The sequence below is a fragment of the Montipora capricornis genome, chromosome 6 (genome assembly GCF_036669925.1).
Source record: "Montipora capricornis isolate CH-2021 chromosome 6, ASM3666992v2, whole genome shotgun sequence".
NCBI lineage: Eukaryota > Metazoa > Cnidaria > Anthozoa > Scleractinia > Acroporidae > Montipora > Montipora capricornis.
The window spans coordinates 61,891,278-61,915,036 of record NC_090888.1 but is presented as its reverse complement, the minus strand read 5'-3'; the positions used below and the strand labels follow the sequence as shown (position 1 = coordinate 61,915,036).

General features: G+C 41.7%; 1 protein-coding gene across 2 annotated transcripts in view; it reads right to left on the bottom strand.

Moving 5' to 3' along the window:
* Nucleotides 1–919: 919 nt before the first annotated feature.
* LOC138052779 (unconventional myosin-IXb-like) overlaps nucleotides 920–23,759 on the bottom strand; it is a 70,841-nt gene continuing 48,001 nt past the window's right edge. For both annotated transcript variants that reach the window (XM_068899356.1, XM_068899358.1), the window contains exons 24-45: nucleotides 23,459–23,608; nucleotides 23,145–23,314; nucleotides 21,739–21,810; nucleotides 20,888–21,079; nucleotides 20,499–20,559; nucleotides 19,652–20,138; nucleotides 17,972–18,111; nucleotides 16,898–17,014; nucleotides 15,150–15,307; nucleotides 14,139–14,166; nucleotides 13,862–13,906; nucleotides 12,496–12,601; nucleotides 11,755–11,837; nucleotides 10,759–10,855; nucleotides 9,842–9,922; nucleotides 8,741–8,869; nucleotides 8,254–8,359; nucleotides 7,406–7,537; nucleotides 6,213–6,339; nucleotides 5,066–5,145; nucleotides 4,139–4,302; nucleotides 920–2,999 (exon numbers count right to left, since the gene is read on the bottom strand). In XM_068899356.1, coding sequence (XP_068755457.1) covers nucleotides 2,893–2,999; nucleotides 4,139–4,302; nucleotides 5,066–5,145; nucleotides 6,213–6,339; nucleotides 7,406–7,537; nucleotides 8,254–8,359; nucleotides 8,741–8,869; nucleotides 9,842–9,922; nucleotides 10,759–10,855; nucleotides 11,755–11,837; nucleotides 12,496–12,601; nucleotides 13,862–13,906; nucleotides 14,139–14,166; nucleotides 15,150–15,307; nucleotides 16,898–17,014; nucleotides 17,972–18,111; nucleotides 19,652–20,138; nucleotides 20,499–20,559; nucleotides 20,888–21,079; nucleotides 21,739–21,810; nucleotides 23,145–23,314; nucleotides 23,459–23,608 — 2,832 coding nt within the window. In that variant the 3' untranslated portion in view covers nucleotides 920–2,892. The remainder of the gene's footprint in view (nucleotides 3,000–4,138; nucleotides 4,303–5,065; nucleotides 5,146–6,212; nucleotides 6,340–7,405; nucleotides 7,538–8,253; nucleotides 8,360–8,740; nucleotides 8,870–9,841; nucleotides 9,923–10,758; nucleotides 10,856–11,754; nucleotides 11,838–12,495; nucleotides 12,602–13,861; nucleotides 13,907–14,138; nucleotides 14,167–15,149; nucleotides 15,308–16,897; nucleotides 17,015–17,971; nucleotides 18,112–19,651; nucleotides 20,139–20,498; nucleotides 20,560–20,887; nucleotides 21,080–21,738; nucleotides 21,811–23,144; nucleotides 23,315–23,458; nucleotides 23,609–23,759) is intronic.

Below are 23,759 nucleotides of genomic sequence, written 5' to 3'. Positions count from 1 at the left end.
TGGACAACTCAACTTATCCACCTTTTGAACAACTGGGGCCTGGAAATCAACATCGAATTTCTTTCCTTTTTTTTTTTTTTTTCACCTAGTGTAATAATGTTTGACTTACGAAAAAATATCTTCAAATGTTACAAAAAGTGTAAGAGGATAGGAGTGTCCCGAGGGTAGAGAAACATGTGCCAGAAAGACAAATTGACGCTGAAGATTGTATCAAGTGCAATGTTACATAATTTCGTGAATAGAGTGGTTTTCAATTGAGTGTCGAAAGTAATTAGCGAATTGCTTTGGTTTATGATTACTTCACTCAGTGATTGGTTCAAAGTTCTCGCGCCACTTTTTCAGCCAATCAGAAGTGAAACCAAAACAAATCGTGGCTCGCGCGTGCACATTTTTCCCGCGCTTTGTGTCGGCTACGTGTAATTACTTCGACTTTTGATTGGTTTACTGGATTGTCTCCGTCCTTTTTGATTGGCCAAAGTAATTACTTTGGTTTTGGTTTTACGACTCTCAATTGAAAATCGCTTTAAGTGCGAATTCTTTACCTTTCATACCAATATGCCAATTTCCTTTTTAAATCGACTTTAAGCTTTCGATCTCACAAGCAAATACGGTTTTTACGACTTTACGAACAGGCTCTAAATGGACCAAGTTCTCCTCGCTGGCGAGATACACTACCTACCGAGCCAGGCTCTATCTTTTCTATTGTCGTAGAGAGAGGGCATTGTAGGGAGGGAGGGAGGGAAAGTTTGTCTCATAAACAGTCTTGCAACTCTTCTGTTCCTCTTTCTCGATGGTTTCCTAAAGCCACCCAAATCTTGGATGGACACGTTACAAACTGCAACTCTACGACAGCGAGATTCATCCCATGTTCGAGATTTGATTCTACAGAAACAACAATCAGCTCACGCATGAAGTCTTCCATTCGTGATTTCATTCTATTCTTACCCAAAAATAATAAAAACATGAACAATTTGTTGTATTACACTTGCTTTCGACACAGAGCTGTACAAATACGTTTATGATACAGAAATAGAAATAAATTGAGTACGTCCTTTTTTTAAAATTTTAACATTTATGGGTATAAATAAATCCATCTTTTGAGCGGTTTTCAATTGAGTTTCGAAAGTAATTTGCGAATTACTTTGCTTCTGCATCTACTTCACTCAGTGATTGGTTCAAAGTTCTCGCGCCACTTTTTCAACCAATCAGAAGTGAAACCAAAACCAATCGTGGCGCGCGCGTGCACATTTTCCCGCGCTTTGTGTCGGCTACGTGTAATTACTTCGAGTCTTGATTGGTTTACTGGATTGTCTCCGTCCTTTTTGATTGGCCAAAGTTATTACTTTGGTTTTGGTTTTACGACACTCAATTGAAACTCGCTCTATCAAATTAATTGTCGTTTTCGATTCTTGAGTACGACCATTGAAATGAAATATTACAAGTCGGATTATCTAAGGAGAATTTTAATTACGCAGCAGTAGGAATTCATTTCTTAAAATGTTTCTTTTTCCTTTCTCTATCAAATTACATTCTATTTGCGGAAAATAATGGCATTTACTTACTGAAGAGTGGTGTTAAATTGAGTGCCAATTATCCCAATACTACGCTACGTGACTGGCTTAAACGTTCATCTCCACATTCTTAGCCAATCAGACCCTGGAAAACGTTTTCCCGGGCTTTGTGCCGGCTGCATGTACTAAGCGTTAGGCTTGCTCCATTCATTTTCGGCGTCAAAGAGGTGCGACACTCAATTGAGACCGCTCTGAAACCAATTTAATCTTTTTTTCCAAGTACAATAAACACTCGCATAAAAATTGCGGTTCGATGAAAATACAACTATCATCAAGAAAGTAAGCCCTTTACGCCTTTTAAATGGCGAATTAATCATTATTATTATATTATAGCCCCTATTAATAATTATAGGGGCTATAGTCTACAATTTAAAACTTAGGTCTATGCATTCTATGTGGGAACAATTCAAACAACAATATAAAAACCATTTTCGTCCTACAAGAAAATCACCGGTTCTTTATTTGGGTGTTTACTGTAATAAAATTATAGACTTTTTGCTATGACAAATCTATTTATTGGCGAGTTATGCCGCGTTTTTGAATAGCTTTGAAACAATTTGTCTGCACAAATACGAAAGTCGAGAACTTTGATCGTAAATGCAATGGGGTTGTATGGAACAGAGCGGTCAAATATTGTTTCGACGTAATCATTCACCTCGTCAGAAAACCAAATGGCGCCTGCGCCATCACCACTGAATGGGTCGTTACTCAATGACTATTTGCCGTGACCTTGAAGTCACGCAAGGCGACAGTCTCATCTAATAACGAGAATATTGACGACCAACACCATCACAATTACGTCCTATTTACAATAACTGACTTGCAGCCGGGGCAAATCAGAAGAAAGAAAAACATCATATCCAGCTTGAAAAATACCCAAAATACTCCTAAGAAATTTTCCAATGTAAAGATATGAGGAATACATTTCGAACAGCTAGGCGATGTATAAGTTCATTATTGCCATATCTATTTTTATTTTACAAGATTCTTTTGCTCGTGAAATACATGAGATCGTGGCAAGGATAAGTCGTAATGGGCGTTGTTTCAATCCAAAGATTGATTAAGATGGAATTGCCAAGGCTCCATAAGCTACTGTTTTAACGTACCATGCTTAGTTTAAACCCATGATGGTTGCAATTTTTGGGAAATTTTACTTTAACTACCTGCAATGCAAATCTTTTTCAGCATATCCATTAACTGTTACAAGCACTCCAGTAAAAAGTAATGTCTGTTAATCGCGTTTGCTTTCAAGCTCTTGGAGCCAACGCCCTCTCCACATCTCTTTGCCATGATTCTCATACGAGGGAATGGTTAAAGAGGCTCAGCTTTCCACCATGTGCTCGCGTAACTTGGACCGTGTCGGACGCCGTCTTCCCACTAGTTGTTTGGCACGGTTCTTGGTCAAATGACTCAACTGAACAGGAGTGGCTACAAAAGAGAAATGACAGGAGTTTACCTATACAGTTATTGCTTTCATTTTTGCCGACAGTGTCGCCATAGAACGTCGAACGTAACGAGAACACGAGAAATGGGCGCCCTTACCTTTTGCACTCGATTTTCTTTCACTTTTCGAAATAACTTTAATTTGTCGTGATAAGAGTCGAGCTTTTTCAACGTATTCTTTTTGGCAAGTTGCTGTTCATACATTGGCACTAGTGTGCAGTTTTGTCAAGCTTGTCCTAGCTTCACGAAGTTTTAACTACGTGAGGAGCTAGGACAAGCCTGACTCTCTTAAAAGCTCTTTTGCCACATTTAGGTCATTTCAGTGGAGCGACGTAAAAACCAGGCTCTGAACCAACACTTCGCAAATTAAGCTCTATTGTTACGCGAATCTTTCCTTTAGTTTCGGTTGAAAAAGAGCATCCATGGTGATCGCGCAAGGGCTGTCAAGACAAGACAAGAGACCGACCAAGGTCGAAGGCAACCCGAAGACTCCTTTTCCCTTAGCTTCTACCGTAACTAACGCTAGGGGTGGCTGCGACTCTAATCCCGTTGTAAGCACAACTTGTTCCCAGTAATACTTGTACTCATTCTACCCACCACGAATGGATGGAAAGCTGAGTGAACTTTGGAACGCACCAGCTGGGATTCGAACTTGGAGCGCTGAGATGCGACGAGCGATATCCATTGCCTTACGCGCGCTCCTTATTAGAATGATCTCATCAGTCGTTTCTTCCACTTTGCCGTGTTATAAATTAGGTTAATTAATTTATAGCATTTTTAGATCTTACAATTTTCAACAGTTTTCAACTTGTGTATTACGTTGTAATTAGTTAGATTTTAAGTAGTTAGCTCCTTTGTTAATAAGACGGATGTAAAGCTACCATGTAGAAATACTGTCAAATCGTTATTATTATTATTATTGTTATTATTATTATTATTATTATTATTATTATTATTATTATTATTATTATTATTATTATTATTATTATTATTATTAGGTTTTGCTGGATTTCATTCTCATTGTTGACTTAATCGGATTAAATAACGCCATTTCAGGAGCATGGATTTTCCGCAGATGCTGAGATAGGCAACGAATTAGTTCAAGACAAAAACCAGCGACTTACCGGGGAGGTCAAAGGTGATTGCGTATTCCTCTGCCTGCTCCTCGTCTCCAACCCCCTCCAAATCGTCATCCGTTTGAAAATCGTCACTTGCCAGATCTTCCTCGCTGTCTGCAAGTCTAGGATTGGCGGATCCTAAACTAGTCAGTTTTTCTGTGAGAAGGGCTCTGCGATAACGAATAAAACACAACGTTAACAAGTAATTCTCGGAAACCGACCAGGAACTGATGTAAATTTCTCAACTTATGCAAGTCATGGAAGTGAGGCTGGCGTAGTGGTCATCAGCCGCGCCTACCACCTCTGCGATGGTAAGTGGGCTGGGTTCTAGTTGATAACAATCTGTCTCCAAAGGGTTTTTCCGGTTTTCGAGGTTTTTGGCGAGACTCCAGGCCAGCTCGGGGATGCGCCACACACGGCGGCGTCTCCCGCCCGTTCGCTCTCTCCCCTTCGGACTCAAAACAGAGCTCCTATTCAACTAGGGAAGAAAAGGAAATTGACTAAAGTGTCTAATCTTCTAGCGCTGTAGAGCACTAATCGAGGACACTGTAAATTGAAATTAACAAGTTAACGCAAATCAAATCAAATGTTAGTTTTTGAGGACAGGGGAAAACCGGAGTACCCGGACAAAACCTTTCAGTGCAGAGTAGAGAACCAACAAACTCAACCCACATATGCTCTCACCACTGCGCCATCCCTGCACCCAGAGAAAATCAAAATCAAAGCTATACATATTTATATGCACTTGAATGAGAGTTTTATCTTAGTTTCGGCTACCACATTAACAGTGGTTCACTCTTTCCTTGCAGTGAATGTTCCAAGACACATGCAGTGGAACAAGAAAGATCCGTTGCAACGAAGAGTTACGTAGTAACGACCAAGATCCGTTGCGAGCAAAGAGTTCCCTAAGAATACCGAGGGAGAAAAACTAACCTTCGCTCTTGTAGTTCAAAGATCTCTTGATTCAGCTCATGTGCTTCTCCTTCAAGATCATTTTCAAATAACTTTTTACCCTGTGGTGAAACGTTACATTGTAAAAAAAAAGAACCTTGCATTACTGATGATACCATTCAGTCAAATAAAGTCTATACATTAAACACACTCATTCATAATTGATTCCGAGTTTATACCCTTGGAAATTGTTTTTAGATTGGACTCATAATAACTGTTTAATGTTTGATCGAGGAACAAAGTTGAAGGGAAACTTTATTGAAATTTTCGGTGACAAGTGACGTGGAAGTTAATAAGAAGGGTGGGAAGGACACTTCGTGAAAGTAACATTAAACATTAACGCGCGGGAGACTGAAGGTTCAAACCTCGATCATACCAACATTCAGGGTCTTAAAAATAACTGAGGAGAAAGTGCTGCCTTCGTAATTTTATCCTGCAAATGGTTTGACTTTCAAGTTTTCTCGGATAAGGACTATAAACCGTAGGTGCCCCGTCTAATAACAACATTAGGGACTTTACGATCTACGACGCGGTCATTAACGAGAACACCACGAAACAACAATATCATTCGTTAAAAGAGAAAAAGTAAATCGTACTGCACGTGCTGCACGCATTTTTATTCCTGCGGTTCTCTGCACAACAACGACGTGAAATCACCAAATTTGAGCTTTTGACGACAACCCGAGCGCAAAAATGTGAATCTTTCGGTCTCCATTTTTACTCTGAAACCGCTCGTACCAATTTATTTTTAGGATACTTCGCCCACAATGTACGACGAGAACGAGATGGCCTAACCGCGAGAAACTTATGCTAGTGCAAAGTTATATTTTGAGGTGACGTTTTCGTTGAAGACGCCGTCGTAGATCGTGAAGTCCCTACTGCATGTGGGAAGTTAGACCCCACTGCTTGTGAAGAGTAGAGGGTGACCCCAAGTGTCGTTGTCTGTCATGCATGGGTTGGGTGAGTGATCAAATATGGCCCGGTAGCGGCTGCCAGAGGCTTCTTTACAGGCAGACGTCCGATCTCACCCCAGAGAAAGAACTGTAAACCTCCACGAGTCTGTCCTGCATTTTAATGGTATTGCATACGAAAGACGCGTACGCCGAGCCTGCGATTATTAAGAACTTACCCTTTTGCTGAAGTTCAATACTGACAGGCGCTGGTGCGCTGAGTCTGTAGCCTTGTCAAGTACCCGGATGTTATTAATAGTTGAACGGATCTTGTTCAGCTGACCGAGAATAAGAGTTTCCAAGCATCTAAAACGAAAAGGAAACGGAAAAGTGAATTGCTTATCCACCATTTGAAGACGTGGCAAGTCAGATATTCACCACTGGTCATGGGTAAAAGGGATGCATTTCTTTTCAGTGTAGAAAATTAAGGAAAAAAGATCGGCTTCATTCCCGAACTAAACATCATGGGTGGGTTGAGTTTGTTATGTCTTTACCCTAATCGGGGGCGGACGGACGGGGGACTTTTCAGGCGTACTTCAGGCAGCCTGATTTGAGGTAACACATTACGCTTTTTAATTTGAGGTTGCTTTGTTTTCTCTGGTCTTAGAACCTGTTCAAAGATGATTATTAATTACAAAGATCTCAGTTTCACCCATTGCTTTTCGGGTCCGAAACGTTTTCGGTGATTTTCAGGAAAAAAAGACCACTGCTCTGGTTGGTTTCACTTCGGGGTACTCCGGTTTTCCCCTCCCTCATCACAAGTGCATTCTATGATGATGTACACATAATTCGCTTTCGCAGTTTTTTTCCAAGGGAGTCTAACTACATAATTTTTAATATGGCTTGTATTTTTGTTTTTCATACCACCAAAAATCAACTTTCATTTGCAGAGGGAATCACTTGATCTCGAGTACACTTGGGAATCACTTGGTAGGACTGATACTTTTTGAAAGTCCTAAAAAGTTGGTGAACCTTTCAGCGAGTACAATGTGAAGACTTTGAAAAAACAACGAGTTTCTCTTAATTACGAATGGTACGCGAAGATTGTGCATTTTTTTGTTACTGAAAAAAAAAAAACAAGACAAAAATCTCCCCATCGTTTCCTGTGAAAGATTTATCTATACAAAATTAGTTCAAAATATAAAAAAAAGTTCATTCAGGTTTGATTACTTTTAGTTGCCGTATATATTTTTTTACCATTGGTTTAGATTTTGCACGTCGTCAAAATTAGTGTCGGCCATTTTTCTTTGAATTTTGCCGCTCATAGTCGTGCGCCAGTGGTTGCCACAGTAACATTTTCGTTACGAGATCCAAAGGCGTGGTAATCAATTTATGAAAGCGATAAGAAGGACTTTTGATCTGAGTTACTCACTTGGCTTGCTTGTCGACGTCACGCATGCTCTCTAGCGCACTCATTCCCGGTGGCGTCTCTATTACGCACTGCGCCCATATGATGGCCAATGCATTTGCGCTCATCCTATTTTCCTCCTGATGTTGAGTAATTCTGTAAAGGCACCAACAACCACATTAATTCAGTTAAATAACAACCCGCTGTTTTGTCTGCCATATTGCGTGACGGCGAATTTATACAATACAATACAATACAATACATACTTAATTGACCGCTCCCCATAGGGGCTTTTCAGGGCCAACGAAACACAACGAAACGACAGAACAGAACAACAACAACTGTTAAGAATCCCAACTGGCTGGAGGCAAACCAATTGGCTATTTACAAGTACGGCAGGGAAGTTAAACCAGGGACTACCAGGATCAAATTCAACGAGTGGTCAGAGCGGGTCTTGAACCCGGGATCTCCGGATCTCAAGGCAAGCGCCCTAACCACTGGGCCACACTGCCTCCGCTATATAACGCTATAAACGCTATAAACCTATAACGCTATATAACGCTATAAACCTATTTGACGGCATGAATGTAACCTTTGCAAACTCTAATAAGGATAGATTGATCGTTCTAATCTTTGCAAGCTTTTTTTTTTGATAAGACGTGTGCAGAAATGGATTAAACTGCAGCCAAACTCGATGATTAGCTGTGCTCTATTTTGTAACATTTATGGAGTCAAGGTGGTGTTTTGTGAAAGCCTACCTTTTTTGCGATCCCGGGAATGAGCGCATTCGGTCCATCAAAGTATCTCAGCAAACTCTCTTTTTCTTTTTTTCCTTTTAAATCAGAATATTAATAAAATTTCGAATTTCTTACCTCGCAAGATGAAACACTAGTCTTTCCAAAGTACATCTGCTCGCTTGAGGAAGTTTTTGCACCAACGTACATAAAGCCTGCAGCCGTACCTTTTCATCGCTAAGTTCTGAAAACAAATGCGTCCTCGATTATTTTTTTCAACAAACTACTAAGACCTTTTTTCCCTTCCTTTTCTATTTTTGTGCTTGTACCCTTTTTTCCTTTAAGCCAGTTTGTTAAGGTGACAAAATGAAAGACCGATAATCAGTTGAACTAGAACTAGGATGAAAAGGAAGTTAATGCTGGATAACCTTTCTAGACGTAAATCAGTTAATCCAAACACATTAGCCTCGATTTTATGCTTGATTTAGAGCAACCGCAAGAACGAGACTGATCTAGCATATATAAACAAACTAGTAAGAACGCACGACGAAGCCCTAAGAGCCTCTTTATGAGAAGAATGGCAAGTGCGATGCAAGGGTGGCGCAGAGGGGAAAGCAAAATTCACCTGCAGTCCGCATGAAATCTGTGTAAAAATCAGCTGTGATGACGGGAACAGACAGCTCTCTGAAGAACAACTTCAACAGCCCTGCTACAACATGCACAGTTAGCTCTTCTAAATTTACAGAATCGATTCCTGAAAAAAAAAACACAAGATCGTAATTAATGAGTGGACTTGAAGGATACTGTAGTCGCTGTCATATTAGCAACTTTCCTTAGGGGGAAATAGCTCTTAATCCAAGAGAAACCATTCTTTTCTCTCGGTAATGTAACCAATCGTCCAAAGGAAACGTCAAATAAGAACATGAAAATAGACCAATTATTCAGTCCTAAACAAAAGGCATCATCTCGAGGCTCTGGGGAATAAACTAATACAACTCCTTACATTTATTCCTCAGAGCCTCGAGATGATGCCTTTCCTTAGGGACTGAATTTTAATACATCGAAATTGGTCTATTGCACATAACATTTCCAGATTTGAGTCCCATCCAGATGAAGTCTTATGAAGTCAAGCCGTCAAAGACACCCACATCACCAGTCGTGCATAGCAGTCATGATTTTAACATCTTCCGTTCCCTTGCGTAGTTCACTGTAGTGTGATAAAAAATTAGGAGTTACTCGAGCCCCGGTGAAGGTAAAAGGAGGAATGAGTTTACAGAATCGCATGTGGCTGTGGCATGACCTGCGGCTAAGCCTATGCCTAACTGTAACCCTTACTCCTCCAGGCCTCGGGTTAGGGTTAGGGTTAGGGTCATTCTGCACACATCCCGCATAATACGTCATTCCGAAGGTCATGCCACATGCCACTCCGCAAACTCATTCCTTCATTTACCCTCACCGCTTGAGCCACACGACAAACCCGGCCCTAGCGATTTTCCCAGGGAACCTTTCGGTAGAGCAAACGACAGCGTTCAAACACAAAGCGCACAAACACTTTATTTTGAGGTTGAGAATCATCGCATTTGTGAACGCAGAAGCAAAAGAAAAGCCTTAAAAATTCTCAAATTGTTTCAATCCACAATTCAAATATCTGCCTTTCCTAAATCGCGACTCAAGCGCGAGACACGTTCATCTTCAACATACATAACTTCATCTTTCCCAAACTAACCTAATGTACAAACGTCATTCTTGAGTTTTTTAACGGCAACATTACTGGGTGATTTTCTGTACAGTCCTTCCGTGTATAAACCTGCAGCAAGAGAATAAAAGTAAAGTAATCAAAATAACAATAGAGACATTTAGATTCTTGGACAAGGACGAGAACGAGTACCAGTTTTGACTGCCCGTTTTTAGTGAAAATACTTAGAACATTTATAACCCGTACGATTAATCGTACTCTTAGTAGTACATGTATAGTTCCTCAGTAATTCTAACTGCTGGTAACTGAGCTTTTTTGCTGATAAAAAAATGCCAAAACTGCTACCGTTTTTGCAAAACCTCGTACTAAAATGACGACGGTATCACGTTTTTCCCGCCAAAAGGACGCTGATTTGCGAGCGCTCACTGTTGTTCTAAGAAAAAATCTCGTACTCGTAGTCGTTTCGTCCTAGAATCTAAGGCTCTCTAATGTCGTCGTCGAGCCAGGTGGGGTGGGTTGACTTACGAAGGAGAGCTATCATCAAGCAAAGAGTCAGCTCCCTTCTCTCTCACCACGCAAGTTATTTTGTGAAACTAAAACGCTGTACGATAATACTGCGAGGTGCCTTCGGAAAATATGTCACAAGACTCAGATTATCTTCTTTGGATTACGCGCAAACCTCATAGTCACCCAAGTCCGGTCCAGTAATACCAAATTTTAATCATTGCTAGTGGAAGGCCACCCTGCCAGCAGAGCCTTTCTTAACTCGGCGAGAAAGAAAAGACTCTGCAGAAATCGTGCTAAGTATTTATTCACTATGCGCAAGCCGTTGCCTGGAGACAGTTTCAAACCAAGGCCGAGTCTCGCAGGGTGGCGGAAGGCGACCAGACGAGAAACTGCGTTTATGCTGTCTTATTTTTACCCGCGTACCACAGGAACAGCCTTACCTCGTTTTTCGATGTCTTGGATGAGTTTATCGACAAGCGCCGGAACTGAGTTTTCATCGGATACAAGGCAGGACAAGTCGCCACCAAACAGCTGCGTCTAAATTAAGAAAACCAAAGACAGTCGATCAGTCGGAAATGATCCATGCCGAATAACATAAACTTGACAAAAAATGAAAGTTAATGCAATAGCCGAACGGTTGGCTCAGTACGTTGAGAATCGGAATATCACGCGGGTAGTTGCGGGTTCGGGCCCCCGCCGGACCAAAGAATGAGGAGAAGGTACTGCTTTCCCGCTCGCATGCCACTGTTTTGATATTCTAATTCTGCATAGAACTATAAACCGTAGGCCCCGTCACATAAACCTTATTCCCGGGGGACGTTTACATGTAAGTAACCACATACTATTAGAAAAGAGAAGGGCACGGAATTTTCGATGTTACGTTGTGGACTATCGATGCCTCACGCGACATGTTCAGTTACACAAATTTATATTCCCCACCCTTACGGAAATGAGTAAAAATGGAAATCTTACAGAACTGAAGAGACACACTCTGTTCAGAAAGAAATAAAGTTTTAGTGATGTGTCACAGATACGGAGTATTTAGGTCTGAGCACCGATTTTAAAACGGTCAGCCTTTCGGTGAAAATTCTGGAATTTTAATAGTTTGACTCGCTTGCGGATATCGGCAAAAGCGTGAACAAGGTACGGGTTCGAAGTTTCTAACCCTTCAAAATCTTTTCTTTATTCTTTTAAACTCAAAGTAAGAGATCAGTGTTACTAAGGTAATTTCACCGCAAGGGAAAGATAGTTTCGGTGGATGTTATCTAATGTTACCAGTGGCTTCTTCTGTCCAGCAAGATGTGGCCGACTTAGCCAGGTCTCTAACCCTTGCATGGCCCAGCCTACATACGCAGAAACAGCCACAATTCAAAGGGAGTTTGCCCAAAGCAGGATCATGAACATGCAGATTTGTTTCCTCTTCTAAAAATTCTCACCTTTCCTTTTTTTTTACTTGATCTTTTTCGGCAAATAGTCTGAGATTTGGTGTGGCATTTCTTGTGGCAGGTAAATCTACATTCTGCAAGGAAAGAAGCAAACAAACATGACCAAATGATGTGGCAAGACATCTTCCACAACAAAATTTCGGACGTCAAATCCCAAGTGCCCGTTCACCATGAACAAAGCGTCAACATTAACATGCTACTTTGAAGATAGCGACTGCTATTTATTCAAGTGAACCTACACTCAAATATTTTTACTTCCTAACGAAAAATCGAGAATAGACCCATGCCTGTCACATCACGGTCGTGGAACCAAATTACTGCTAGTTTTGATCACTTTGCACGTCTTGCTCGGCAGATAAAAAGCGGAATTTTGAGGAAAGGATGGTAAAACATGTTTGTTTTTGGTGGGGAGATCAAAGGGTGGACAATTTGTCGGCCCGACATTTTTTTCCTTCCTCTAGTCAATTACAAATACAACGAATACACAGATTACCAACTATACAATGATAACTACTTACATTTACGATTTTGTTAACACTTACAATTACAACATACATACATTATCGGAGCACGAATCGTAGGTGTATTTTGACACCCGATTTGCGGCCGATTCATGGAAACGAAAATCGGCCGGATTCATTAAATCTTCTTCACTGAAACAGATTTTTGTGAGTCAGGCCGACACTTTCAGAGAAGCTGGCTTTACTCTGCTGCGTTGATCGAGACACCCACCTTGACAAACAAAACCTTTCTCAAGACCCCATATGAAGCCTCCGCAATGCTCACAGAAAGTTGGGATGCTGAATTGTGTGGTAGAAAACTTGTGGCCGTTAAACTCCTTTCAAGAAAACACAAGGATGCAGGTCACATACACAGGACAACGGTTAAGAGCGATTTTTCAGAAAATGGGCATCACACGATACCGCTGTTAAAAGAACGAACAACTTTATCCCACCCAACAATAATATTAATGTCGCGTTTTTATCAGTTCGCCATATGTCATCCCTGTGGGGTTTAATAATCGACCAAGGTCAATTAGCACGACAAAAGGGGAGTCTCGAGAATTTTCGTAGTTGTAATGAAATGACTCATAGTTCCGCCACTTTTCCCAGTGTGCTAGACATCTGTGCCAAGGCCGGTCGTCTTTAAAACATGCGTAGTAAAAAGACATGGAGGAAAAAAACGATGTTGTACAGAAATGAGAACAAAAAGAGCGAATAGAGGTTTTGCACGGCACCCATGTTGCATGGCAAGAACAATGAAAATGTTTTGCATTAGAAAGAACATTTGTTCCCATAGAAAAAATAATCTACTGTTCCAGCCATGCAACATGGCTGCCGTGCAAAACCTCTATACAGCCGATTTTGTCCCTTTTGACGGCAAGAAACTCAGTCAATTGAGTAAATAACTACATTAGGGCCGTTTATACGAGAGAAAATAAGCCGCGGCTTTCTCTGGCCGCGGCGTACATAATACGCGAAAGGAACTATTTATACGAGTATAAACTCCCAGGCCAGGATAAGCCGCGGCTTGAGAAAGCCGTGAACGTAGATTTTGTACCATTTATACGGGGTGTTCGCGTCTTATGTAAGCCGCGGCCAGAGTAAGCCGCGGCTTATTTTCTCTCCTATAAACGGCCCTAATGGCATACAGTTCATTTCTTTCTAACAGCTCCACTTGTTACAAAGGATAATACAGTGAAGTTTCTATTAAGCGGCCACCCTCGGGGTAACGTTTAGTGCACGCTTCGTCAGAAATTAGCATAATCCTGAGTAAAAACGTCACTTTATTCTAAAACAAACACCTTTGAAGGCTTGCGACAACTTTCGCACAAGAAACAGCTCTAATACCGAACAAAAAGAATGTACTATTCGGAAAAAAAAAACGAATTCTCCTCAAATTGGTGAGATGAGGTTCTCCCAACTTAACATGAACAATCTAAACAACAGGATAAACTAAGTTGATTTTATAATCGGAAAAGGCAGCAATGTCCGTAACTGAAACGTTGCATTAAGGGTCCACAAATATTTCGGGGCTTTGATTAGTGGCCGCTTTGTAGAGGGTGGCCGCTTCATGGAGGTTCCACTGCACTACTTACGATAAGCTCCGATGACTTTCGCTTCTTGACAGGTTTCTTGTGTTGCTTTTGAAAAGAACAGAAAGCAATTACAAGGACAAGGCGTAAATATCTACATAAATATATTCAACTCCAAAAAACTCCAAATCAGCAAAACTTAATCAACTCGAAGACGCCTTTACTTGACACTTAAAATTCAGTTTCCATCCTGTGTCGTGTTAACGTTACAGAGCACAAGAAAAACTGTGAATGCCCACTCTTATGAAGACAAAAGTAGTTGAAATAGTCGCGTCATTACCTTAGGTGGCTTGCTCGGAGAAAGCGTTCTGCAATAAAACAGAAGGGAAATGAATGTAAGTTTTCTATTTGTCACAGAGGAACGCGAGTTAAGTATCAACTTTTTAAGGACTGTGCGATCGGTATGCGGCCCTCTGAGCTCTAGCAATGGAATATAGTAATGCCAGCAGTAGGTTTCTTCCAAGGAGTTGACATTCGACGGCATCTCCTCTAGATCCGCACAATAACTAACCGCATTTTCTTCGTGCTACTTTGTTCTTTGTCCATAACACTGTTGTTATCTGTCTCAAGAGACTGGTTGTGAGCCCTCTACCGTGTATAGGTTTTTCATCGTCCCAGAGAATTTCAAGAAAACGGGTTGTGAGACGACGACAGGCCAACGGTTTATCGTCCTTATTGTAGAAGTACACAAAAATTTGGTTTTATCAACGGAGTTGATAATGTAAATTGGCCACCGATTCGCCAATTTACATTATCAACTCCGTTGATAAAACCAAAATTTTTGTATACTACTTCCCCACCGACGCAGCACCACAGTTTCTTTAGAAACTACCCCCTTCATTCACTTATTGTAGAAGACTTGAAAGTCAAACCATCTGCAGATGTGCTTACGAAGGCAGTACTTTCTCCTCAGTTCTTTAAAGACCTTGAGTGTCGGTTCTGCTGGCGCATTCCTTTTGTCAAAACTGGCCGGCCAGACCCGTCCGTTTGCAAAGAAAATGTAACAATTTGAAGGAACAATCGCACGATAATCCCTCGCATTCTTCTGGAGGAGTGTACATCATCCACGAAGTGTGTCCTTTCAAATGCCCTGGTCTGGCCGATTAGTCATGTCAAATAGAAAGCGTCTTTAGTCTCTTCCCACACTACTCTCTAAAGAATACGTTTTAAATTTGTCAGTGGTTGTGTGGTTCAAGATTATGCATGGATCGTTTAGCCGCGGTTCGAAGCGCCCTACATGAATAAGTTACAGTCCGTGTGCTCATGGAGTAAGAGCAAATGAAAAAATTACCTGGAGGTGATGAACTCGGACAGGACTCCAGCAAATGCGTTTACACCCATAATGACAGGAAAACGGTCGATGATTCGCTCACGTCTGATTATTTTGTTCAGTGTGAACTCAAACTGGCCCATCACATCCTCATATTTCAGAGTAAATGACGTGTCACCCTGTCATGAAGAAAAGAAATGAGTAAAGCGAATCTGTCGATTCCGTACCAAAGCGCGATTTTCAATTTACTTCTGTAAAACCAAAACCAAGGAGGCAGTCATAGAGCAGTTTTCAATTGAGTGTCGTAAAACCAAAACCAAAGTAATTACTTTGGCCAATCAAAAAGGTCGGAGACAATCCAGTAAACCAATCAAAACTGGAAGTAATTACAAGTAGCCGAGACAAAGCGCGGGAAAATTTGCACGCGCGAGCCACGATTGGTTTTGGTTTCACTTCTGATTGGTTGAAAAAATGGCGCGATAACTTTGAACCAATCACTTAGTGAAGTAATCATAAACCAAAGTAATTCACTAATTACTTTCGACACTCAATTGAAAACTGCTCTAACCATAAGAAATACATGCCGTTGCTAAGCACGGAAGAAAAAATGATGTATCGAATTCCAATAACAATAATCATCACCATCACAATAAACCGATGGGTTTGTCCTGGTTCTCTACTCTGCTCCAAGCGTTTTTCTCCGGGTTCTCCGGTTTTCCTCTTTCAGCAAAAAAAACAGCATACAGCCGATTCCATCTGGCTGTAAGATGTGCTCCAAGGTCACGCATGGACCGTAATGCGCCAGCCACAGGCGCCACAGAATGCTTTCGGTTCGACCTTGTTGAGCTGCGACGTTGCTGTACTTGCGATTAGCGAGACAAAGCAGAACGAATGAAATGCTCGTTCTTTGGTGAGAGGGGAGAACCAGAGTATCCGGAGCAAAACCTCTTAGACGGAGCAGAGTAGAGGACCAACCAACCCAACCTACGTATGGCATCTAGTATGGGAATCGAACCCGGACCACCCTGCTGAAAGGCGATTCAACTCACCACCGGGCCAACCCTGCAACCAATTAACGCGAATCATATGAATTCGTAACATTAAAATTTCGACCCTCCATTAAAAACTGTTGTGTTGTACTCAACTTCTGGTTGGGTGAACTGTGCTTGCTCATCGGATGAACGTTGCAGTATCATAACTGAAATAATTCATGACCGAGCACAACCACCATCTAACGAGAATACCAGATTTGAAGTGAGAACGATAGGCGATTGAGAGATTTTTATCAAAGTAGTCTGTTTTATTTTTTATATCAAGAAAAAAATATTGATTTTGAGGATAAACATACTTCGCACTTGCACTCGCTGCGAAAGAGCCTAAAGTAAACCAGGGAAAAGCCTATTCACGCGTTTTGAAAAATCCTCATTTACGCAAAGGACCCTCTGTGAAACGAAAAGACTTTTTCATTGAAACTCAAGGCTCCCAAACAAGTGTTAACAAACTGATCATCATCTACGAGCTTGGTAGAGGTTTCCTTTATTGCCCTCTCTAAACAGAAGGAAAGGAAACCAATATATTCACGGATCTCCTCCTCTCGTCCAAGTCGTTTACGACCTTTGGACGAATAATAAACCTCTTATCCCGCTACAACCAGTTTGAATTTAAAGCCTAAGTGGAAGAGACGTTGCACTGACGTCACGTGCCGAGGTTTTCTTTCCTGCTTTCAAGGAAACCTCTCTGAAGCAGCCGAGGTGATCGGTATCACTTACCTTCATAAGAACAGAATAAGTCGATATGAGCTGCATGTGGAATTCCTCAAGGCTTTTCCTAAACACTCGGTCTACAATAGTGTCTCGTTTATTCTCCTCTTTGTTTAGCATAGACACCTAACAGACAGAATGAAAGAAAAGTTGGGGGATTCGCTTGGTGGAGTCAGTTTCAATTAGGTTTGATTTGCATTCTTACAAGCAGATTTTTATCTCTGGGAATATTACCGAAAGGCCAACACATACTTTTCAATTGTTTCAATCTATTGAACAAGAGCGTGACCAAAATCATGACACAAAGAAAGAGCAAGCGTTGTCTATAACTTTCTCGCAATATGATTGGTATATTTCCCAAAATGGGCCTTCCTGATTGGCTATTACATTGCGTGACAAATTGACGCGAGCATGACGCGTACAGCGTTGTCTAGACTCTTATCGACAACGGCAAATTAGCCAATTAGATTGCGAGATTACAAGCAATTGTGGTAAAAAAATAGATGCTTTGAAAACGTTGCCACAACTAATAACACTCTCGCTATCGAATTCGATAGCGGCATAAGCCATCTTTATCACAACTACATTGAACCCCAGGAGTGGGTTTATCAACTGCAATACTCGTAACATTTTTTGCGACACCCACGCCCGTCTTCTCCCTCCTTCAATGTTGATTTTAACTACTAGCAGTTACCCGAAAAATTCTCACACAACATTGAATTGGGTGGAGGGGGAAACGGGATAACCTGCGATCTTGTAACACGATGATTCTAAACCATTCGTTAAGTGTTCCAACTAAGTATGTCAGGTATTGTGGGTTGATATGGAAAATTGACCATCGTAAAGAAACGTGAAAGCTGACCCCTTAATCTAAATTGAACCCTAGCAGAGGGGGAGGAGGAACCACGACATGATAACATTCCGCGCTATTACGCTGTCATAATTAATATTCACTGAAATTCCTTTCAGTTAAGTTTTGATAAGACGGCTGACAGCGAAACTGCCAGCGATGCTGTTGTAACTTTTTGGCTACTGACTCTCATAGTCTTGGGAATTTCCTTCACTGTAAAGTGAGACTAATACCTTCTTCATCAAAAACGCTTCCAGTTCTCCCAGCTCATCATTCCCTTTTACAAACTTATTGCCGGTATTTTTCCATTGCGCAGGCACTGGAGTGAGGGTACAGCTGACGATTTTGGTCTGTTTCAGCGCTTTTGTCAGGTCTACATCGAAAAGAGAAAGAATAAGTTAATGGGTTTTTCAGTGAGTAATTAATATTAGCACAAACTCTAATGCAGGTCAATGCTCGATATGAGACAGCTTCATTGACCAATCAGTGGTTCACTACAGGCTACGAGAGAGGCTAAGACCCAAGCGTTCTCTCTCGTTCCCAGAGCCTCCGCTACCCTTGTCCGGCGGAAAGGGCACGGGAGACTCTGGAATAGTCCAATAACTGCGCGTGCGTGAAGGGTCTTCTGACTAAGCAAATCTGGCACTTCCACAAAGCACTGGACTACGATCTCGAGAGGTTAGGGAAATTTGAGCTCTCCTTAAAGGAAGCTCAGCACGAGGCTTTAAAGAATATAGTGTACAATCTGTTTATAATAACAACTTTATTTAAGGGTCAATGGATATAGCATAAGAGCACTAATTGGGGACACTAACGAAATTAACTCAATCAAATCAAACATTGGTTCTTTTGAGGAGAGGGGAAAACCGGAGTACCCGAAGAAAAATCTCTCGGAGCAGAGAAGAGAACCAACAAACTCAACCCACATATGACGCTGAGCCTGAAAATCGATCCCGGGCCACACTGGTGGGAGGTGAGTGTTCTCACCACTGCGCCACTCCTGCTCCTTAGCATCCTTCCGACTGGTTTCGGGAAGTCGATCATTTTCCAGATGTTGCCGTACATATTTGACTACTTTCAATGCAAATCGGAAATGAAACCGCTTTTCAACAGCCAATCAAATATGGCTTTTTTTTGGATTTGACCAGAATCTCTCTCTTTCCCGACCGCTGGTCAAGGGAACGCTGGCTCTGGGAACAAGATTGCCAAGAGAATGTCTTTGCACTTGTCCCTTTAAAGACTGCACTGTGAAAGGGCTTAAAGGCTGCGTTGTGTTACTGTCTTTGGCGACTCAAGGTGTTGTTCTACTGGAACCAATTGCGGTGCACTTTCGTTCGAGTGCCCATTGCATTCCTGTGTCATTTAGTGACACATGTCGATCAATGATTTGCTCGGCATCCCAAGAAACAGCTACGCCATGGACTACTGAAGATCGGAACGTTATATCACATCACGACATGCGGTGCAGTGGACTGTTGTTTCATATAGCAATCTATTACTTCGGGTTGAAAGGAATAAAACACTTGTGAATTTTGAGGAAGACAGGCCTCGACATACTCATGTCGAGCCCATGATGCTACCAAACGTTCGTAACTTTAAATTTTCGCCCTCAGGGTCAATAGTCCATTCGGCTTCGCCTCAAGAGCTATTGACCTGTAGCCCGCAAGGGCGAAGGGTCTAACTGTTAAGTGACGTTTTCGCTGACTTTGCCGTATTCCTTGTTCAACTCCCCCATTACTGATGATATGGGGGGGGGGGGGGGGGAGGAGCCCTGTTTCAAACGAATAGTTGCAACATCTTTCATTAACCCCTTCTGATTGGCCACTATGGCATTCTATCGCCTGACACTTAACTAAATATTCTTAGAGTATTGTAATCACCGTAAAAATAAACTTTCGAAACAAACTTCTAACCTTCATGAGACGCTGAAGATCCATCCATATCAGTTTTCTTCACAGTCATTTTGTTTAAATTTGAGTCGGATCGTCTCCTAAGAGAGTTACTTCTACCGATTTTACGAAGAAATCCCTTTTTCACTTTTCCGCCATGCTCAACACGATTTAAGGTTCCTGGGAAAGCTGATTTCACATATTCAACCTCATTGGGAGGAGATCTGGAACTACGGTCGTCCAAGACATCAGAAGCACTAAACCGCTGCCCGGCTTTCCCTTTTGATGACAAGCGCCTCCGTATACTACTCGTAAATTTTCGGGAGAGAGTCGGAGCTTTAATATCGCTCGGATGATCTTCGGTTGTGGGTGACGTGGGAGAATGAATGGGACTAAGTTCACTGTACGCGTGTCGAAGCGGTTTTGTTGGCTCGAGTACGACAACGGGCGTTCTCGCGTTTCGCTTCAGTTCCGGGCTATTTGGTTCCGAATTGGATCTCTGACGGTTCATCTGCAAAGGCAATAGAAAGGGAATTTTATAGATGTAAAGGCCTATGTCACTATTCTTGTCACACCGAAGAATGCTTAAAGATGTCCTACACACCGCGAAGAAGACGTGCTTCGGTGATTATCTTGGACACATGCCGATCACACGTCGACAAACCACCGACAAGAAACAGAGCACTGCTTAATCCTCAAGCAATAACCATACATAGCTCTTCCTCCGAAAGTATCCCACATGTTATCTTCTCACAAACTTTTGATTCACAGGAATGACTTCTCTAAAGTTTGGACCAGAAAACAGACCATGTACGCATGCTCATGACATAGCCTCGTTTCGCAGACTGGACTGTTCGTGTTTTATACAAACCTTGGTTGCTGCTTCATTTTGCGCCAAGCTGTTCTCAAACATTTGGGAAATGCCCTTTACCCTAAAATAGAAAAAAAATCACGCAGTCAGAGAGTGACAAACAAAATTGTTATCATCGTCTACATTTGCAACAGACACAGAGGCTGTACCCTGTTAGAAATATCATTTTACGTATTCCTTAGGAATACGCAAACGAATGCAACAAGGTCTTCCTGAAGAACGGGTTCTTGCTTTCAAGAGAAGAAAAAGCAAAATAATTGTAAAGTCCCATGCCTTAATTAAGACGTCTTTTGAAGATAAATAGGACGTTGTGCAACCTGAAAGAGGCAGAAAGGCTCAGGGCACGATTGCGACTGATTAAAAGTTACAATTGATGTATTCTGGCTTACTTGGACGTGGATCGTTCTCTTGGCAACCACGGATTTTCCTCCTCGCCGTTCATCGTTTTCTCTGCTATTTTCTTATTCTCTATTCGTTCTTCGTCGGACATTAACTCATCCTCGGAGTAGAAGACTTTGTTGTATCGGGACGGGTCACTCATTGAACGGCTGAGAGAGCGCGAGTGCGTCTTTTCCTGTCGACTGTACGACAACACAACAAACAACATTAGCAGCATGCAAATGTGGATTTTGGTGCGGGAGGTAAGTAACGGCTCTCGTTATCTTGTAAATTCCTGCCCCTTGGAGCGTAGCAGGTGTATTCCTATAATACGGACTTAAAAGTCTGCTTTTCACTGGCAACCCTAAGGACAACTTAGCAACAGACGAAAATGCATTCACTTGTCCAACTTTACTCTGTAATTTTCTTTCCCAACCACAATAACTCATGAACCTACATGTAATTTAAGGGCGTAACTCCCACGAGCCTCCTATAGCGCAGGGGTAGAGCATCCGAACTAGCAATCGGAAGGGAGGTCGTAGGTTCGACTGCTACAAAGGAACACTCGGATTTTTCCGACTATCCCCGAGTCACCATCGATAAAAAGGCGCATTTCTTATCAAATGATCATGTATTAGACACTGTGTCAGTGTGCAAATAAAGAAATCTTTGAACCGCTACAGTTACGGACGCTACTCTAAGCAATAGTGAAATCCCCGTTTTCAAGCAGAAGCTAGTCTTATTCAAGGCTGATTTTTTTCACGCTTCCCTTTCGCTTCTGCTAAATTTGCGTACATCAATGCGAAGTTCTTCAATCTCAAAATGTACAAATGATCAAGACACTACTAGCGTTAAATCTTACGGAGTGACGGATGTGCTGTTAGAATTCCTATGCAACATGAGCTCCTTGTGCTGTTGGATTCTTTCTACATGCCTACAAAATGATAACAAAAAACAATCGTCATGTTTCAATAAAATAAATATATTCATCATACATATGGCCCGTACAGCCCCGCGTGCGCTGTCACTGTTCAACTATTAGCAAAATCCCCGTATGAGGGCCGTACGCCTTATCGCGAGCAGGGCCAGAAAAAGCCTTACGGCCCTGCTAGGAACACGTACTACTCCGTGCGATGCCATTTTAGAGGATTTCGTCGCTTTCAAACAAGTTATTTACAGCCAGAAAAGCAAATGCAAACAACACATTAGATAAAGTTTTCTGAGCAAATTTGTTGTTATTTCTTTTGTCTAAACTTCGTAATCTGAGAGCCCATGAATAGTGTAAAGAGCCCATATGATAAAGTGCTTATTGACGGAGTTTAGGTCGGGACGGACGGGAAACTACTTGGCCCTCGGTCATGGCGCTCGGTCCGTACGCCATGACCTCGGGCCAAATATTTTTCCTTGCAGCCCTCTCAGTCAGTCAATAACTACATAGTATTTGAAGTGCGGGTATAGATGAAAGGGAGAAGTGATCCTCGCACTCAGTAAATAGACAATTTAAGCAATTGTCTCTTACAGACACCTGAAAAATCCACGTGGCTCCAACAGGATTCGACCTCATGATCTCCGAGATACCGGTGCAATCAGTGGTCTACCAAATGATCTATGAAGCCACTTCGAAGAAGGTCAATTTGTCGGACACACGTGTTCCCGTGAAAAGGACTCAAATCCCGCTGAAGACACCTGAATTTTTCAGGTGTCTATAAGAGACAAGTGTTTTATTTTGTCCAGATAAGTGGGAGGATCATTTCTCACTTTCACCTTTAATTGCCATCTTTATCGACGTCGTCGAGATTAATCATCATCTTGGTCGTGGTGGCCGTAGTCGTTAAAGGGGCTAGGTCACGCAATTTTAGGCAATTTCAGCACTGATCGAATGGTCATAGAATTAACTAAAATATCAAAAAAGCTGTTCAAAACTATAGAAGAACTCTAACGAAACACAGGGAAGCCAAGAAGGGACATGGATGGAAAAAACTGGAAAGGATTGAAATGGATTGAATTTGGGTAAATTTGAAAAACGTCGGCCCACCTTTTTTCAAATTTATATCAGTCTATATCAAAATGTCATTTGCAAAGCTGGAAAATCATTCTCAGTTGTTATGTGGCCGTGATTTTGCAAATGAAAGACTCTTGCTCTGCAAATTTGACGTTTAGAACTCATAATTAACAAAATTAAACAAAATTGCCTAAAATAGCGTGACCTAGCCCCTTTAAGTGACAGAAAACACGCTACATCAATATCATTACTACCGACGAACGAACCTTTTCCTCTCTAGGTATCCTCTTGCGTGACTCTGTAAGAGAATTATCCTGTCACGTACACCGATAAACCTGTGCCGAGCCATGTACATTCGCCAAAGGGACTGGATCCGAAGGGCAGCGAGAGATTGCATTTCGAGGTCGGCGCGAACAAGGTAACCGCGCCAAGCAGCCTGGAATGGACCAAACAAATAAAGCAATTGGGAAATAAATGGCTTTACAAGGTGCAATCACGAGACTTCATCTCAGCTTCCGCAAGCACTCGCAATTACGCTAACGAAAGAAAAAGTTAATCAATTGTAGAATACTGACAATACCTGAATTATAATGGCAGCATTCCGCTGTCTGATGAAATGCCTTCTTTGCAAAACTCCCCTGATCCATCGTTGCAAAATGCAGATCTTACGAACCTGCTCAGAGTGAAGACGCGACTGTAATAGAGAATGTTGACTGTCTCGGAGAAAGACCTGTGACCATAGAAAACATAACGTATAGTTAACGCTTTCTGTTGGAAAATGATTTTCCATTCCAGCGTTACAAGAAATTTCCCGGTCGTCTTGGTTCGATAAAATAAGAACTAATGATTGGATATACTTTCATCCAATGAGGAGACTGGGA